Here is an 18642-nt window from a genome sequence, read left to right as displayed (position 1 = left end):
ATTTTTAATACATATTTATATTTTAATATATATTTTATACTGATAGCTGATTTTAATGGTTAATTTTAATGGATACATAATATAATGATAAAAATATTTAAATAGCATAAAAACAAATTCAAATCATTATTAAATTTTTAAAACAATTTTAAACTTAAATTAATTATCAGATTAAATACAGGTCAAACTGCATACTTCTACTAGGTCAACTTTACTTTTTCCACTCCTAGTTCTCTGTCACAACACATGCATCTTCCACTTGCCATTTGCCAAAGGCATGCATGGAATTTGAATTTCAATAGTTGGCTAAAATAATCCAAGACCACCCCACCATTGAAGTGGGTAGTTAGTTATTAACTTTGGCTGATTGATGGTATGAAAATGTAACTGATTTTTGTGTTAATTTCTAAGATGAGAAGTTCAAGAGATACAGACCAGTCAAACCAAATTTAGTTTAAGAACATGAAGGACTTTATGCATTATTATTATATTTGTTCAAACAATCACCTTGTCAAAAGGTAGGCTTATCTAAAATTTAAAGTTAGCTTAGGTTTCAAGGTTTCTTTATGAAATTATCAAATTTGAACAAACTTTTCAGGGTATGAAATTGGTTTAAAAAAGAAGATTCAACAGAAAAATACACATTCAAATGATAGATCTAAGTTTAAAATTGCAACAAAATTTTGTTATAAAAATTCCTTCCAACTTAACTCTATGGCTCTAGTATATTTTATTGCCTCTTAATGAGCCGATCTTCACTTGTATACAACTCTCATTCTAAAATTCAATCCAATCTAATTCGGTCGGGTAAGGTTGTTAACTCGATTCGCAACGGATAGAATAGTTACGGATTGATATAAATGTTGCACTAAGAACTTCTCAATAAATGCAAAAAAATTTTAACCACTAAAAAAAATCAGTTCTATTAATTAATAATTTAATACGTTTTTTTTTATAAAAAGTCAGTTCTACTTTAAATTATTATCAAATTATATAATAATGCTCTACTTTATTCTAAATGACTTTTTAATTTTAAACAAATTTGAGACAAATGTTGAACAACTTTTAGTGGATGTTATGAAAGAATATATTATGTCCTAAATTGGTCTAAATTTTGTCCCAAATTTTGGCGTCAAATTTTTTCTGGATGACGCCAAAATTTTCATACAGATTAGCAACACATTTTGGACAAAAATTATAATTCATCTGTATTCATACAGATTTGGGAATTTCGAAAAATATTAATTCTATCCTAAATTTGTCTATAATTAATCTTAAATGCTTTTACCATAGCTAAGCCTTCGAAGTAGCCAAAATTCTTTCCAACAAATTTGAGACGAAAATAATATCATTTGTAAATTCTGTTTGAAAGTGCATCAGTTTTCAAATGTTTATTAAAATTTTTTGCATTTAGTATAAAAATATTATTTATATCTTTCTATGATTTATCCCAAATATTTTTACTATTTTAAAATAATTTTTTTTCCTAAAATAACCTTAATTATATATAACTTATAAAAAGGTACATTTTTTTCTTTCTAAAACTCAATTTCAAATTCTCTCAATCAAAATATGAAATAATCATCATATTAATTAATATTTTATTTATTATTATACATATTTTAAAAAAATTATATTAACAGGTATGTTAGTACTTATTTATGCACCCGTCTTTTATAGCAACTAAATTTTTTTTTCTTTACAAAATTAGTTTAATATATTTTAACATTATTCATATATTAGTAATATTATTTTTTAATCCACATAAAAATATAAAATAAAAATAAAACCAAACAAAATTCAATTAAACTCTTTTGTCCTTAAACTCTTCATTAATTTTGTAAAAATATTATTTCATTTTAATATATTGTCTCAATATGAAAGTATAAATATTATTTAATTTATAATAATTAAGATAATGTATTTTAAGTAAGTCTATTAAAATATAGTAAAATTAAATTTTCATCATTTTTTTCTCATAATCATTACCAAACTCTCAAATTCAATATTTTTTTCAAACAAAAAATATTATTTATAAATTAATGTCAAATTATTATTTATGTAAAATAGATAAAAGTTAGATTATATAAACTAATGTCATACGTAAGTATTTTTTTTATTATTTTTTGTTAGATATTCTCATAAAAAAAAACTTATGCGTCTAACAAAAAAAAAATAAAATTTTTATTGTCATTTTTAATCGATAAGGTATGAGTTGTCTAAATCAAAAAATTAGATGGGTTTTACTCAAATTAAAATCCTCTTAACTCGTGTTAAGTTTAAGAGGAATTTCTCTTTTGTCTTGTAGCTTAGTTTTCTTTTGTCTGGACTTTAGTGAGTTTAATCCCGTCTTTCAATTAAAAAAAAACGCAATAGTTATTAATTATTTAAAACTATTGTGTTCTCTATTTATTTTATTTTATTTATTTTATTTCACTATATATTATATTATAAGAAAAATTTTAAGTGTACCAGAAAATACCGATATTTCAGTTATTTTAACCGTTGATTTCAATTAATATATATTATATATATTTTTTATAATTCAGATGAACGATCAAAACAACTGGAACACCGATGTTTCCAGTATACTTAAAACTCTTCTTATATTATATACTTCTTGAACATTGTGCAAACTACAAAACACATATTAGCGGAAACTATATATATATAGGAGTGTCAATGGGTAGGGTAGGGTAGGGTTTGGATCCAATTCTAACTCTACCCGCGGGTTGAGATTTTTATATAAACTCAACCCTACCTTACCTGCGGGTTGAGAATATCTCAACCCTAACCCTACCCGCTCTTAATTCGCGGGTACCCGACCCTACCCGCGGGTTACAAAAAATATACAACATTATTATATAACTTGATGATAATTTAAAGAGAAAAACCCAAATCAGCCCCTGACAATTACCTCGAAAGACAACGAGGTCCCTGACAAAAAAAAAATTCCAACCCGGCCCCTGACAAAAAAATAAAACCCAACTCGGCCCCTAACAATTACTTCGAAAGGACAACGAGGTCCCTGTGCCAAAAAAAATTAATGTTATTTTTTTTGGCACAGGGGCTAATCAGTCCCAAAAAAAAATTATCAGGGGCTGGATTGGGTGTTTTTTTTTCTTGAGGGCCTCGTTGTCCTTTCGAGATAATTGTCAGGGGCCGGATGGGGTATTCACTCTAATTTAAAATAGAACTGATTTTTATGTAAAAAAAATATTAAATTATCAATTAATGATTTTCTTTTAATGGTTAAGGATCTTTTGCATTTAGTGAGAGATATTTGATTCAACATCTACTTAAAACATATTTTTATATAAGTATATAACATAAACATATATAGAGTGCGTGTTGATCGAATAGGATTGAGGCTCAACCCGCACCCTACCTGACCCACACAAAAACCCTATCTACATCCTGCTCTACCCGCTACGAATCAGATTAGCAACCCTATCCGATCCAATGGAATCGAATTAAGTACCCGTACATATTGCTACCCCTATATAAATCATTAGTCCAATTAAAACCTGCAATGTTTCATATATTGGAGTCACATTCTCCCGTTTACTCCCATTCCTAACAAACCTAACTTTGTTTCTATTTTCCTTTAAATATATAGATATATAGAATAAAAAAGATTTGTTGTGCATAAAAAAACGTGCAAAATGATATAATATTAAAATTTGTTTGAAACATTATTTTCGTTTTCGGTGAGCTATGCCTAAAAATGAATCCATGTATGTCACTCATTTCATCATCAATTATGTATTATGCTTCTTTATTTTTGGTCGGTAGTTATAGCTAGTATCATGCATATATATATGTTAATTAATTGTTTTATGTCATTTAGTTAATATTTTTTCTATTTAAAGTACCATATGTTGGTCCATGTACGGTGTACATTGTTGATCCCACCCACCTTTGAATTATTATTTTTTAAATTAATTACGACTAATATATTTTTAAGTGGTTTTTGAAATTTAATTTTAAATGATAAAAATGATTTACACTACCAATATGTCACAATATTAATATAATAGAGTAAAATAAAATTCTAATTTATTCTTAAAGCACCTAAAAAATTATCATTTAACTAACAAAAGCTTTGTTTTCATTTTAGAGCTATATATGCCATTTTAAAATAATAATAAAAGGAGAGACATTATTATTGGCTAAAATAATTAATGTTTTCGTCATTTCTTTAAAATAAAACACTTTGACTGTGGAAAAGGGGCTAGGATTAGGTGCAAAAAGCATCACTGGTTTTATTTAATATTCATTGAACTTGGTAAAATTAGTATTAGTAAAAGTATTATTTTGATTTAGATGCAAGAAACAATATAATTACTTATATATGCTGGTAAAATGAATAAAATGATGGAAGAACAAAAAAATTGTTTTTTTTTTTTTTTTATAAATTATTGATGCAGATACAACCCAAAATATTTATGATATTAAAATTATTGATGCAGATACAACCCAAATTCATTTTTTTTTTTAATTTCTCTGAGGACCAAGTTCGTTTTAAATAATTATATGTTGTTATACTATCTAACAATTTTGACAAAATTAAATTTCATATTTGTCAACTAATATATATAGTGACATGTTATCAAATATAATTGTAAAATATTTACTCAAACATTGCACACCTAACATACCTCACCATTCAAATTAATCAGCTAACCACAAATTATTTTTACACTAATAAGTATCCTAATTAAAGCACACTTTTCATTTGTACAAAATTTTTTATTTTCGCTCCTTATTGAAAAAGACAAGAAATTACATGTAACAAGAAAAACAAGTTGCTGTAAAATTTTAATTTTGCTTTGTGTTTGTCTTCATATTTATCTTTATCTAATCTTTGATTACAAGATCATAATGATAACGAGATGAGATTTCGTGTCATTAAGGTTCACGTCTTCCCTCTTAAAAGTACCAAACTTCATTTTCTTTTTTCTCATCTCAAACGTACTTTTCCCGGAAAATTACATAAAACATTGTTTTATGATTTTTTTTTTGTCCATTTTGGATTTAATTTAATATTATTATTTCATATCTTCACATCTAACGTTTTTTTTTATTGAATTTTCCGAAGTTGATTCCACGTGTATTGTGAAAGATAGATGACGTGGTCCATAACGTAGGCCACTTAATACTTGGCAATCTTACCATGATGAGTCGATGTTTATTGGATAAATTAGATTTTAAATATAACTAAAAAATATTTAATATATATTTAAAATTTACTATTAAATTAATTATTATATATTTATATACATTTTTATATATCTTTTTAACTAAATTTACCATCAGAAATCAAATTTATTTAATAACGAATTTATTAAATATTAAATATGTACTTTTATATACCTTAATTAATTGATTATTAAATTTTATGAAATAATTTTGTGTCATTAATGTATAAAAAATAAAAGAACTTTTATTGAGTAAATTTCAGGGTTTAAAACTTGTTTGAATTGGAAAAAAAATAAATGAGAGTTATTGTTTTAATTAAAAATAGAAAAATAATCATACAATAGGAAAAGGACAGTGACGTTAGGATTCGTAAAGCACAGATATAGAACAAAGACGTAACATGGAAATGGATCCTCTTTATTTTTTTTTTATTATTAATTGTTATAAGTAAAACCAAAAAAAAATATAAAAAAAAAATGTATTAAAAAATTATAAATTACACTTTATTTTTTTAATTTTTTTTAACAATTAAAAGGATCCATTCTCACGTAGCATGTGCTGCTTAGAGAATAGAGAATAGAGATCAAAACCAAAATATTTTACACGTGGAATATACTCTATACCTAACTTTGAGTCTTTGAGTACAATAAAATAATTTTAAACTCTAGATGTTACATAAAATATATTGGAATTTGTCCTTTCAACTTACATTCATTATTCAATTCAGAAATCAAACCCAAATTCACAATCTTTGGCGTTAACTAATGAATAATTGTTAGGCTTGCCACAATTGCAATCAGAAATATACAATTTTTATTTTAATTATTTGTTCCTTTTAGATAGTTTTGTAGAAGTATCCCTAAAATAAAATATCAAATTTAACTATCTAAAGTGCAAACAAAATTCACCTAAGTTTTTAAGAAAATACTATCTAAACACAAAAAACTAACTACTAAATTAGCTATTAATTTATTTTTAATATATATTTTATATAATATATATTTTATACGTGTGATTGATTTAGTGGCTATTTTTTAGTATATATATAATATGATTAAAATGTACATTATTTCACCTTTATATATATTATCCTAAGGTATGTCATAGCACAATTACCTCCAAAAATAAAATAAGAGTAATGTGTAAAAAAATAATAATAATAATAAAGGAAGAAATTGGATGGGTTGATTTGGATAATTGGTTTTGAGATTAGAGATGAGGATTGAGGAATGAGGATGATTGGGTACCATTTTGGGTAAGGAAGGAAGCTATGAAAGACAAGTGTTTTGTGTCTATTTTAAAGTTGATATATGTGGTACAAATGATTTCTTCGTTAAAAATTGTATGTCACATTAATGTAATGTCATCATCAACCATATGCAACTTGATCATTCTTTGATAATATAACTTCCACCAATGTAGTTTTTTTTTTTTTTAATGGTCATAAGAAGTTGAAAATATGTGAATAGTTAACGGATAAGCATGAATATGATGTTTCTTTTATCAGTTGTTGTGTGACGATGATTTAAATGTTATCGTTCCATGATAGCATAAATTGAAAAAAACGTGGTATTTGTTTGTCTTATGATTTCCATCGTCCAATAGTAACCTTCTGTTTTGGATTATTACATTACAAAAAAATGTGTCCAAAGTAACCTTCTGATTTGGATAATTACATTACAAAAAAAAAAACAAAAGTACCAAAATCAATGTTCAAAAAACATATGTTGATTTACAAAAATCTCAAATTACCCGAATTTATTGATTGCCTAAACTTAAACCAATTTGAGTTGGTCGCAGCCGAGGCTTGGTGCTAGTGGCAGGATCTGCTGCCTCGCAAGTAGCTGCACCCGGGTTCAAGTCCTATGAGAGGAAAAATGAACCCTTAAATGAACTCGTGTGTGTGAGTGTGTTGGAACTCATGTAGTGTGTGTGAGTGTGTTGTGTGAATATGTAATACATGAGTAATGTGTTGGAACTCATGAACTTACAACTACTTATTTCAAATGCAACTACTTCTTTTGTATTGTGATTTTGCTCCTTGTGTAATGTTTCTACTTATTTATATTGGAAAAAAAAAGTCCCATGATGAACATGATCAGCAAAATAACATGTTAGGATTCCATATATTTATTATCAATATAATAATTTTGTGCACACTTCATAATAAAGTAACAACATATCTTCAGTGCTTCATGTAGCTAGCCTTTGATTATTTGTAGCCAATCCCAATCTAATTAATCATTTACAGATTAGTTTTGATGGTAAGAAATCCGAGCTTCCAGAAAACTCTTCAATTCCACAAATTGTATACAACTCTGATGAATTTGCACATCTCAAAGTAGCCCAAAACTAATACATAAAGTGTATGGAACAAAACTGAATATGTCACTCAACTAGGAGTACTACTACTAGCCTGGGGACCCTGACCCTTGCTTTGATGAACAGCTTCTAAACATTCCTTGGCGCGATGAACTTTTGATTGCAGGTAGAAACTCCCATTCTTCGCGTTATTCTCAAACAATGTGTCGTATTTCTGCGATCCAGGCAAGAAACAATGTTGAAGCAACCAAATCTACTAAAAGAAATGAGTAATAGTTTGGAAGATATAGAAATGATGACTAACCCTCACAATCTCCTCCCAGGGAGTTTCTTCGGTCACGCCAAGTATCTGCCGAGCCTCTTGCTCGCTCATGGCTTTGCTGGCCCTGCGGATCGTATTTTGTATTGCCTCTTGCGCAACACCATTTTTCGAGGCATCTGGAACATGACAATAACAAAGATTAGGTCAAAGAAAAAGGGCATTTAGGGCCCCATTGATTCATGCATCATAGAATGCAAAGGACAAGAAGGAACAATAGCCTTCTAACCATTTCGGTAAAATAAAAAAGATAACAAATAGAGGAAAAGAAAACTGTGTCTGCATACAGTTTACAAAGTAATCAGTAGATATAGTTCACACCATGAATACAAAAGAAATAACGTAGATTTAGGTAGGGGGACATAGGTCAAGCGTCGTATATTCAGTGTTGCCATTGTAGAAAGATCTTACAGCATTTACATTCTCTGGTAACTCTTGCAAAACAAGGGGCATGTAATATGCATTGAAACTCATACGTTTATGCAATTCAGCATTTTGCCATTTAATTCAGCTTTCCGACACATTTGTATCAGGGCTCAACAACAAGGCCATCACTTTTATATTCATTATAGATGAGCTCGCTAGGTAATGTTCAAGATTAAGTTTTGGTACATGCATTTCTCTCTATGTAGTTTTTGATTGACAAGAAAACTTGGTGCCCATTACTTTAATGCACACCCAACACCCATGGGACAAAAGGGGGGAAGGGGAATGGGGCAACCCCAGATGCTCTAGACAACCCGTGGTGCTCCAATGGCTAGCACCTCACCCTAAAACTCATGTTGGGGCAACCAATATCAGTCTAACAACAAAATCCATCTATCTGGAGGCTAAAAAGAGAGATAAAAGGAATCATATTGCACAGTAACACAACTAGGTCATCAATCTCCAAACATGGAACTTCAAAAAGATAAATCTGAACTGAACCATGGAAGAGTGTAGAAACAAAAACTAGGTTCTGATGCAATGAACACCAATATAGCCCACTAAAGCTCATAGGGGGGGGGGGGGTGGTATCACAGATATAAATCATTCGACACCAATCAGTACCCCTTAAATGCTAGTTAGAAACTGAATGAGTAACAATTAAATGATAAAATAATTTCTCTGCTGGATGATAATTGAGCAATATTAGCATATGGTAAATATCAGGGGAACAAACAATACTTATAAATAAAGAATATGACAAAATCACAGGATTACAGGAATTGAATGGTAAACTAAATGCAGATATGCTGTTCACCCAAGTCACAAATCTATCAATCACAAACTTATAAAACATACTAGTAAGCGCTTGGCGATATGCCTGAACAACTGCTCTTGCCAAGATGCCCCCTCCCATCACAATCAAGTTTGCAAGAATCTTTGCTGCCTGCATAAACAGCTCAGGTAACGTTAAAACCCTAAGGCGAGAAGCCGGAAACAATGCATACAGAAAAATTGAATTTTTGAAAGACCATTTACAGATAGCAGACTATAACTACTTTCCAAGATCCATCCTCATCATCAATGTATTTCTCATTCACCTTTTAGTTCATTTTTTTGGCACATACATGATACATCACAAAGTTACCCTAGATACCCAAAACAAACTGAGATAAACCTAAAGGCAAATCACACCATATTAAAGACATCAAATGTTCAAGGCTATATGATACCAACAAACACAACGATCAATGAAAATTCTCCTATCACCAGGTTGTTCCTTTAGAATCATTCTAGGTTGGCCAACAATACATCAGAAACATCCTCTTAAAATATGCATACCCGATTGAAATTATACAGCAAAAACCTATGGGAAAACCTAGAACGTTCCAAAATAGAGAACAAAACAAAACAAAAAAAAATCAAATTTAACACCATGGAAAATAAAAAATTCCCTTACTGCTCTATCCCAATAGAAAATCAGATAATAAAATCGAATGGAAGAGGAAAGAAGATGAAGTTACCATAGCTTAATAACAAACGACGCGATGAACCGCAAGAGCTTAGATTTTTCGTCAGAGGGAATGGGAATTTTAGGGTTACGTGACCCCTAATTGAGCTAAGAGGGAGGTGAAATTGGATTGTGGGTTTATCAAAGAAGGGATAATGAATGCAGTGCCACAAGGAAAGGCACGATTTTTTGCAAGTAAAAGAGGGAAACGTGTAGAGAAAGAAACGACGGCTACAATGGCGGAAGCTAGGGCTCCAAAATGAGTTCTGTGGAACTAGTCTCTTACCATTCACAAACAAAATTGGTTTTTTAGAATATTCCAGAAATTGTGTAATTACTACTATAGACATATAAAAATAATCAAATCCTTAAAAATTACATATGCTAATAAAAAGTGTGTTTTTTTTTTTAAACATAATAAAAGGGTTTGGCTCATGGATATCATCCTAATTATTTTTACAATATCCTTCTTTAAATACTAATTTTGTGAAGAAATTATTTTTACACAAATATTTTAGTAACAACTAATATTTATTCTTTTTGTATTGTTTTAATAACACAGTTCTTTGGAATCTATTTATTGAACAATTTCTTTTAAAATAAGTAAAGAATATTATTATTTATTTTATTTTTATTATTATTATTGGCTACTATTACTTATGAAGGAAAAGTATAATCTTTAAATATGTTAAAATATATTATGAAATGATATTAAGGTTAATTTTAATTTGTATTAAATAAAAAAAACTATGAGAAAAAAACTGAGAGAAGCGAGTGATTGTTTATGTGAAGGGGAGTGTAACAATATGAACAATTACCAATTAAATAAAAATACATTACATCCTAATTTAATGCTACTAATTAAATTTAAAATTAATTTACTGTTTTAACTCTATTAATTCACATTGTTCACACATTGTTAAAAAATATTGTTAGTTACTTATACTTTTTCTTATGTGAAAAGCTGAATGATATTTCTAAATTTGAAGTTAATACTTAGTAGAGAATCAAGCAAATCCTTTGAAGAGATTATATAATTATATTAAAAAAAAATGATCATTTTAATTATTCAATTTCTCCTCTATGATTTTTCCACCTTTTAACAGTCTGCATTAATATAAGCTAAAGAATTCATCCTTTCCTTTGTTACCACCTTGTTAAGCCATAAAATCCATTATTTTCTTAATCACCTTATTATGATATACACATGCATCTACTACAAGAACTAGCAATTAGGATTTCTAAATGATATTAACGTTTATGTTTGCCTTAACTAATCATGAAAACAATAACACTTTCCTCTGCAATTCAACAAAAACAGACAAAAGAAAAGAGTAAATGAAATATAAAACTCAATGGCTACATAAAAACCATGTTTATATATACATATATATATACATATGACTATTGTTCTTTATTTTGTGTCACTTCATATTGCACACAAACTTTGTTAACTACTCTAAAAGGTTTTTCCATCCCACAATCACAATTACCACATCATATCAAGGTTGTGTTTGCGAGTTTTGATTTCAGTATCTGAAATTCCAACTCGCAAACACAGCCTAAAGAAAGTACTTTATGGCACAGGGAGCTTGCTGACGGCGAAGAAAGAGAGGCTGCTTAGGAACAAGACATCTTTGTTGAGATTAGCAATGGAAGGATTGTTGATGTTTTCGGCTGCCAAGGCTCTATCACAAGTGGTTGGTCCGTCGCTGGCCACCTTGGCGTCGTAGCTAGCCGTTAGCGCATCTTGTTCCAACTCACCCAATGAGGATTTGAATGATCCAACCACACCATCATAGAGTTCATTTGCACATTGTGCAATGGCTTTTGAATTAGGATTTGACTTGGCCAATTCCTTAAGGAAGTTTTGTCCTTCCACTCCCTTCTTCAATCCCATTTCCAATATAACCTTTGCAAGTTTCTTATAGCTCCTTGCTGCTAAAATCTTAGGATCATCTTTAAGAAATACTAGGCACTTCTCACTGTCCTCACCAGCATCTTTGCACACAGATTCATACAAATTGATGCTGCTTGTTGCTGCATGAGACAGAAGGATCAATGAAAGGGTGAACAACAAGGACTTTGAGGCATTCATTTTTTATTTTATTTTTTTGTAATTTTTTGTTTTCTATTTTTGTGGAGACAAAGAATGATGGATTCAAGGTCTCTCTCTTATTGGTTTTTGTGGAGAGGGTTGGATTCTTGAAATGTGTTTGAGTTTCTTTATAGTCATTGGAAAGTTTGTTAATTTTAGGATGGTGAGTGTAATTTTAGCAATGTAGCTATATAATGATTGGTTTAGGTGCATCTCTATCATGTCTTTGCTATTTTTTTTTTTTCACTTTTTTTCTGAGGCTTTGGCATTAAAATATTTATGTAGTTGTAAGAAAGCAACATTTGAGTATCCAAGCAATCATTTAGAAATTAGAATAATCACCATCAGCCTCTTAAGGTAGTGATAAGAATTAGAGTTATTTTTATGCAAAGCAATAGTGATTTTTTTTTTCTTGGTGATTTCTAGTTGTCCATCACATATTTTAGTTTTTTAAAAGAGATTTTTTTTTTATCATGTATTTCCACCTTAAATTTTCTTAAAATATCATGTGGACTCATAATTTATTTACCATTGTTCACCTAGATTTTATGTTGAATAAAATGTGAACATAACTTAGAAGGAAAGTCATTTCATCAAATGGTAGATGGTACATGAGTAAATGGTAAGTTTCGTTTGCTTGATGAAAAATAAACCGAAACCAATACAAAATGAACGGACGAATTTTCCATTTTCCAAAAAGTGTAAGTCATCAACACCTTAAGATATCCATAATCATGAATTAAAACCAAAATCTTTCTTCAAAGCGTTCTAAGTGGTCAACACCTTGAGATATCATTGTATCAATAGCATGGATAGAAGCAACTTCACAGATGAACCAGTTTTTACAATGCCTAATCACAATATACGATGAAACTTTTGAGCATCACAACTGGTTATTTACACAAAGAATAAACCCAAGTAAAGATGCAAAGTACATATTGGACTATAGTAAAAAGGGAAAAATAAAAATAAAAGGAGAGAAAAAAAAAAGACACTATTCCATTCTCTCAAACAATGCACACACTTCTATAGTTCTATTCCTTCCAAAAGAGCTAAGATTACCACAAAAAGATGAAACAAGTTTTTTATCCTGAATTCAGTTCAATTTCCATTCCTACAATGGTAAGCTCTAGTCAAGGAGAATTCCCCACATCATCTATGTTGTTGCTATGCAAATATCAGACAGGCAACCCCCAAGGTTTGGTCATTGGCGTGCCTCCGAAGCAACAGTACTTCTGCTTTCAGGGGCATTATTGGCAAGGACCTCAGATGCGATTTCCCAGTTTTCACTTCTTCCCCAACTTGAGTGCCTTGCCTCAGATCGAATTGTGGGAGCTCGATCCGAGCCCATAGCTGAATCAACTTCGGATGTACTGTGGGGGGGTCCATTGCTCCCTCTGCTTCGGATATCCTCATCAACAATCTCTTCAATGTTCCGACGCTGTGATATCTTTAATAGGTCTTCACCAATATCTAGATCATCTTCAACCTTAGGTCGCCGATCTCCACTCAAATCTGGTTCGGGGTCCCGGGAAATGACTTGAATGGTTGGCCTCTGTACCTCCTCTTGAACGAGAGCCCGGAAATTGTTCCTTGAGGGACTTACTTTTGTACAGAATACTTCTAGGAAGTTATTAAGACAACCCCGATTGTAAACATTCATCCTGTTATCAGCTCTATACCGGAAGTTTTCATAGGTAGTCTGCAAAAACAAGGTACAATAACCTCCGGTGAAGACATTCTTTAAACAAAGGAACAATTATGAACAATTTCTGCATTTTCAAAGTCCTTATTGTTCATTACATGGAGAATAATTCTACAAATGATCGTTATCAACATAGTAACGAGCTATCAACAGATACAATAAATAGCAAGATATTAGATTCAGATATACAGAAGGGATTTACTGACCTGATTTGTGCCAATAAGGTACAAATGAAAGCCAGTTAGTCCACCAACAAACCATAAAGAGATAAAACAATATGCCATTAGTATCACAGATGCAGGGGATTCTTTCATTGCCTTCCAAACTGTCCCGTCGTAATGATTCATTAGAACTTTGATGTAAAAAGCCGAGAAGGAAAACACATAGATACACAGAATGGTTGCGGAAGACACAAACAGAAAGAAGAAACGGTAGTTCCTCTGCACATTGCAAAAGCCCAAAATAAATAAATGAGTAAATGACCAAAAACGCCCAAAATAAATAAATGACCAAAAACATAGTTTTTCTTTTAAATAAAGAGAAAATAAAAGAAAGAATAAGGAAAGAAATAACAAGCCAAGAACATTTCTGAATATCAACTTTCATACCAGTCCAATGCATTGGCCCACCCAAGGGCAATGGTGATCAAAACGTTCTACACAATTGTTGCAAATGGAGCAATGTGAGCAACGAGGGGGACGATATAACATGCAAGTATCGCAATACTTCACCCTTACAGGGAGGCCATTGACCATTATTTCTTTTGTTCGAGGGAACTGAAGGCTCGGCGTTTGACGTCCCCCAATATCAACAGAAGAGTCATAACGAAACTCTTCTTCTGGTGGATGGGAATTCCTTGGAACAATGCCCGGATCACGCGAGGAAGTTAGAAATAGAAGAATCAGCACCTACATACATTCATAAGGAGTTTCTTTTGGTACCTTAAATTATCTCCTCAAAGCACCAAACTAAAGTTTTGTAATCACACAGTAAAGTTTTATTCCATCAAATATTTGATTTCTTCTACTATGTACTATGATAAAAGCAAAATGAACTGGTAAAGAAGCAGAAAGTGAGATAAAGAACAGAGGGGGATAAATCCAGATATACTCAATATAAAAATAATTAAGGGGAAAGCTATATATTTGCTGATTCACCATCACATTGATGTTCTCAGTAAATTCTTGCCAATTTTTTAGGTTAAAGGCAGATAAGGAAGGACAATAAATGGATAAACGAACAGAGAACCAAAAACAATATTTAGATGAGACAGTGAAAAGCAAGTTCTGTCTAATATCCATTCACCTATTTTTAAAATTGGAGTATGGGATATGCAGCTACAGCATAATAAGTTTCAACTATGCATAATGCATATACGCATGAAAACATCATATGAAAAACAAAGTTGAATGAAAAAAATGCAACTTACATAAATATTAAAGAGAACTGCGAGCACCAAAATAGCATATCCAATATCGTATGAAGGAAATTCATGCCGAAGATGCCTTGCTACAAATACACAAAAGAGGACAACTGGACCAATAATCAGTAATAAGGTGACAAGCAGAGATCTAGCATCAGGTCCAAATATCAACCTTCCTCCACAAAAGAATTTCTGCATAAACATAAGAGAGATGTTTGAAGTGAAACTCAATAGAAGTGAAAATATGATAAACTAGCCAAAAGCACAAAAGAAATTAGGAAGATGCCACATCATTCAAGTGTCTGCCATCAACAATTACAACAAAAAAAATTTTAAAAATAATAAAATAAACAATAAAAATCAAGAGGAGCTTCAAAATTGTACTATTTTTCGGTTTGATTCACTTTCTCACTAGGGCCTCAATCAGTCTACTTGTCAAACAATTGCAACTAGCTTTTGTCATACAAGATGGATCAGCTACTTGTCACATTAAGCAAGGATAACTTCTATGACTAAAGATAGTGTGAGGGACAAAATATAAAAGACAAGGGTATTGAATTTAAAGGACAGCGACCTCTCAATGAAATGTAGCAACTGGTCCCAGGCCTATTGACCTAGTCCTGCGGCTTCTACTACTAGGCTCCAGTAAAATCCCCAGTTTGGTTGCCCCAAAATCAACACAAGCTACTCTATAACAAAAATAACAATGAAATGTACAACCAGGGAGAGGGTAATGCATGTCCTAGTGTATAAAACACAGGAAAAAAAGAAAAGTTTTTTGGGGGGGGGAGGGATTCAGAAAAATTCAGGAAAGTTATCATTTAAACTGCAGATACTACAGCATATCATTAACAATTGCTGTGCGCAAGATTCCCCATGCTCTGACCTATTAATGCACCCTAAGCCTATGCTTGCCTTTCTTTTATATTTTATTTTCCAACCATGGTAGCTCCATTCAAGCACATAATTAGAAAAATTTTATCAGAATTGAATGTCATCCCAATTCACCATACATCTAGAACATAGAAAAGAAGCAAGGCAATGATTGTGAAACCATCAACACAATTTATTATTTGAACATGGAAACTATCATAACACAAATCCCCAGCTCAAATCTTGCGATACATCTTCCTATCTTGCTTAATTCCATAACCCAAAACATGAAAAAAGAACCGTCGAATTATGCATCTTTCAGAGCAATTTGCTAACTTGAGAGTAACGCTCCAAATCAATTAAGACTGTTAAGAGAAACAAAACTAAACTATTGCTTCTACAATCATCTTTCCCGCTATATAACTAGAAAAAAGAAATAAAAATGAAAAATAAACCCAGCAGCACTAAACGAGCTAGTATCAGTTTGAAACTGACAAACTCTTGCACAAAACCTTAGACAAATGGACATAAACTGTTACAGAAGCCACACGAAATTGCTCATTTACAAGTTTCACATCTAACACATCTCAAAGAACCTCACATTATTCTACCAGCTGAACTAACACACCATAAACACTCTTCCAAAATTTTGAAATTCATAACATTTTTTCTCTTTACTCCTAACTTTTCACTCTGAAGCATCAACAATTATAAACAGCATTAAAACCCCTTGAATATAGAAAACCAAGCAAATCACACTTTCACAAACAAAAAAAAAAACAACAAATTTAAGCATTAGAAGCTGAAAATTAATGAAGAAAACAGCAGAGAGAAATTTGAAGAAGAACATTACATTACTTCCTTTCCATGCTTCGTAGACGCGTTTCGCTGCCATGAAGAAAAAGGAATATGAAAGAGGAAGAAGAAGAAGAAGCTTCTCACACCTAGAACATGCAACTTCTTCTTCTCATGTCTCTCACCACTGAATCGAATCCCTCGATTCAGCGATTCATTGGGGATAAAACGATGCTACGCCTCCTTCTTCGAATGTGATTGAAAAACCCCCAAAAAAAACAGCAACTTTCTTCAACCAGAGACACAGAGAGAGAGAATTAGGAGAGAGAAAGAAGCAGAAGAAGAAGAAGAAGAAAGAGAAACGAAGAAAGGGTGCGAGATTCAGAGATAGCGATTTATGTGTTTCCAATTTGCAAGCTCACTTTTCTTTTTCTTCTTTTTTTTTAAATATTTTTTTCTCCCTAATTAATATTTTTAAGAAGAATAAAATTGAAATGAAGAGGAAACAAATAAAATATAATTAAAAAGAAAAGTGAGGAGCAGTAATTGAAGAAGAAGATTGAAGATTGAAGAATGATGAGAAGAGGAAGGTAGTGTTGTTAAAATGTGAGGTGTTATGAATTAAAAAAAAATTGTGAGGTGTGTTGTGTTTTGTTTTGTGTTATGTTATTAGTTGTAAACTTATGATCTCAACCCTCTTTTCTCCACTCAAAAACATAACTGTAATAAAAAAAAATGGCATAATCTTTCTATACTCATTTAAGAGGTGGTGGACTCGAGTCTCCTTATCTTTAATAAAAAAACATAATTGTAATAAAAAAAATGATCAAATTTATTTGAGTAACCAAATCAGTTTCTAAAAAAAATTAATAAAATACTTAAATTTTAACAAATTTTAATCACTAAATTAGTTTAACTTTGTTTAACTCAATTTATTTAATTTTTATGTTTATCCCTCTGTTTCAAAATTTAAATTTGAAGACAGCAACAAAGTAATAAATGATACTTTTTTGATAACTTTTTTTATTATTTATACAAAAATATTATATGTAATAAAAATAAATTATTAAATTAGTTATAATATATTTATGTATAAATATACATGTTTTTTTATAAGAAAATATATTTTCATTGGAACAATAAAATAGATCAAAAAAAAATTCACTAAGATATAAATCAAATGCATATGAATTTATTTATTTTTAATGTATATTTTATATGTTAATATATATTTTATAAAAATATAATTTGATTGTTAATTGTTGCTATATAAACTGTGTGATTGTTATTCATTTCATAAATATGAAAGTATTAGCTTTACCATTAAATAGAAAAACATTTCATAAAACATTTCCATCCTAGTTTTGGAGTTGCACATTTCTTTATTGGTTTATCATGGTTTTTAATTACAAGGGTGGACCTGCTTTGAAAGGGTTATGACTTATGATAGAGATAGTCCATTCACACTCTCTCTCTTTCATTCATTCTTTCTCTGTCTATAATTCATCCACCATTATTCACCTTGACACCTCATTCAATAGAAAAATTCAAATTGGAAAAAGAGAAATAATAGAAGCAGGTTAGCATAAATAATACAAAAAGAAATTAGTGAATTGGCCAAAAGAGAAGTCTCAAGTGCCAACCTGGCTTTCCTTTTGCCTTGACCATGAGAATGAGAATATATACTTTCACTAAAATTGTGTTTTAAAATATTAAAAAAATTAACTTATTCAATTTATTTTTATTTTTATAATCTTTTTAAAATGATTTATGTTCCATACTTTAGATGAAAAGTGATTTAAATAATTTATTATATTTAGAATGCTTTAAAAAATCTATTTTTAAGTGGTATAATCACATAAATGAATATGAAATGATTGTTTATGTGAATTAATATTTGATATTTGATATCAAATTGAAAAAACCTTATAACTCAAAAATAATAGTTTTTTTGCTTATATTCATAAGC

General features: G+C 30.3%; 3 protein-coding genes across 3 annotated transcripts; all 3 read right to left on the bottom strand.

The window, feature by feature from the left end:
* Window positions 1–7298: 7298 nt before the first annotated feature.
* On the bottom strand, window positions 7299–10109 carry LOC107644955 (mitochondrial import inner membrane translocase subunit PAM16 like 2). Its single transcript, XM_016348932.3, has 4 exons — window positions 9793–10109; window positions 9128–9215; window positions 7829–7962; window positions 7299–7738 (listed from the first exon to the last, which is right to left on the bottom strand). Exons 1-4 carry the CDS (start codon window positions 9793–9795, stop codon window positions 7595–7597), a joined length of 369 nt encoding a protein of 122 aa, XP_016204418.1. The 5' UTR covers window positions 9796–10109; the 3' UTR covers window positions 7299–7594.
* A 984-nt stretch (window positions 10110–11093) lies between these two features.
* On the bottom strand, window positions 11094–11987 carry LOC107642243 (uncharacterized). Its single transcript, XM_016345533.3, has one exon. The coding sequence runs from the start codon at window positions 11875–11877 to the stop codon at window positions 11356–11358; it is 522 nt and encodes a 173-aa protein (XP_016201019.1). The 5' UTR covers window positions 11878–11987; the 3' UTR covers window positions 11094–11355.
* Window positions 11988–12716: 729 nt separating this feature from the next.
* LOC107644954 (protein S-acyltransferase 8) lies at window positions 12717–17319 on the bottom strand. The gene is made up of 5 exons (XM_016348931.3): window positions 16732–17319; window positions 15012–15197; window positions 14191–14490; window positions 13789–14022; window positions 12717–13579 (listed from the first exon to the last, which is right to left on the bottom strand). The coding sequence occupies exons 1-5, from the start codon at window positions 16771–16773 to the stop codon at window positions 13082–13084; spliced, it is 1260 nt and encodes a 419-aa protein (XP_016204417.1). The 5' UTR covers window positions 16774–17319; the 3' UTR covers window positions 12717–13081.
* Window positions 17320–18642: the final 1323 nt, after the last annotated feature.

Source organism: Arachis ipaensis, chromosome B5 (assembly GCF_059453495.1).
Source record: "Arachis ipaensis isolate K30076 ecotype BB chromosome B5, ASM5945349v1, whole genome shotgun sequence".
Taxonomy (NCBI): Eukaryota; Viridiplantae; Streptophyta; class Magnoliopsida; order Fabales; family Fabaceae; genus Arachis; species Arachis ipaensis.
The sequence above is the reverse complement of the archived record's forward strand: the minus strand, read 5'-3'. Positions and strand labels throughout refer to the sequence as shown.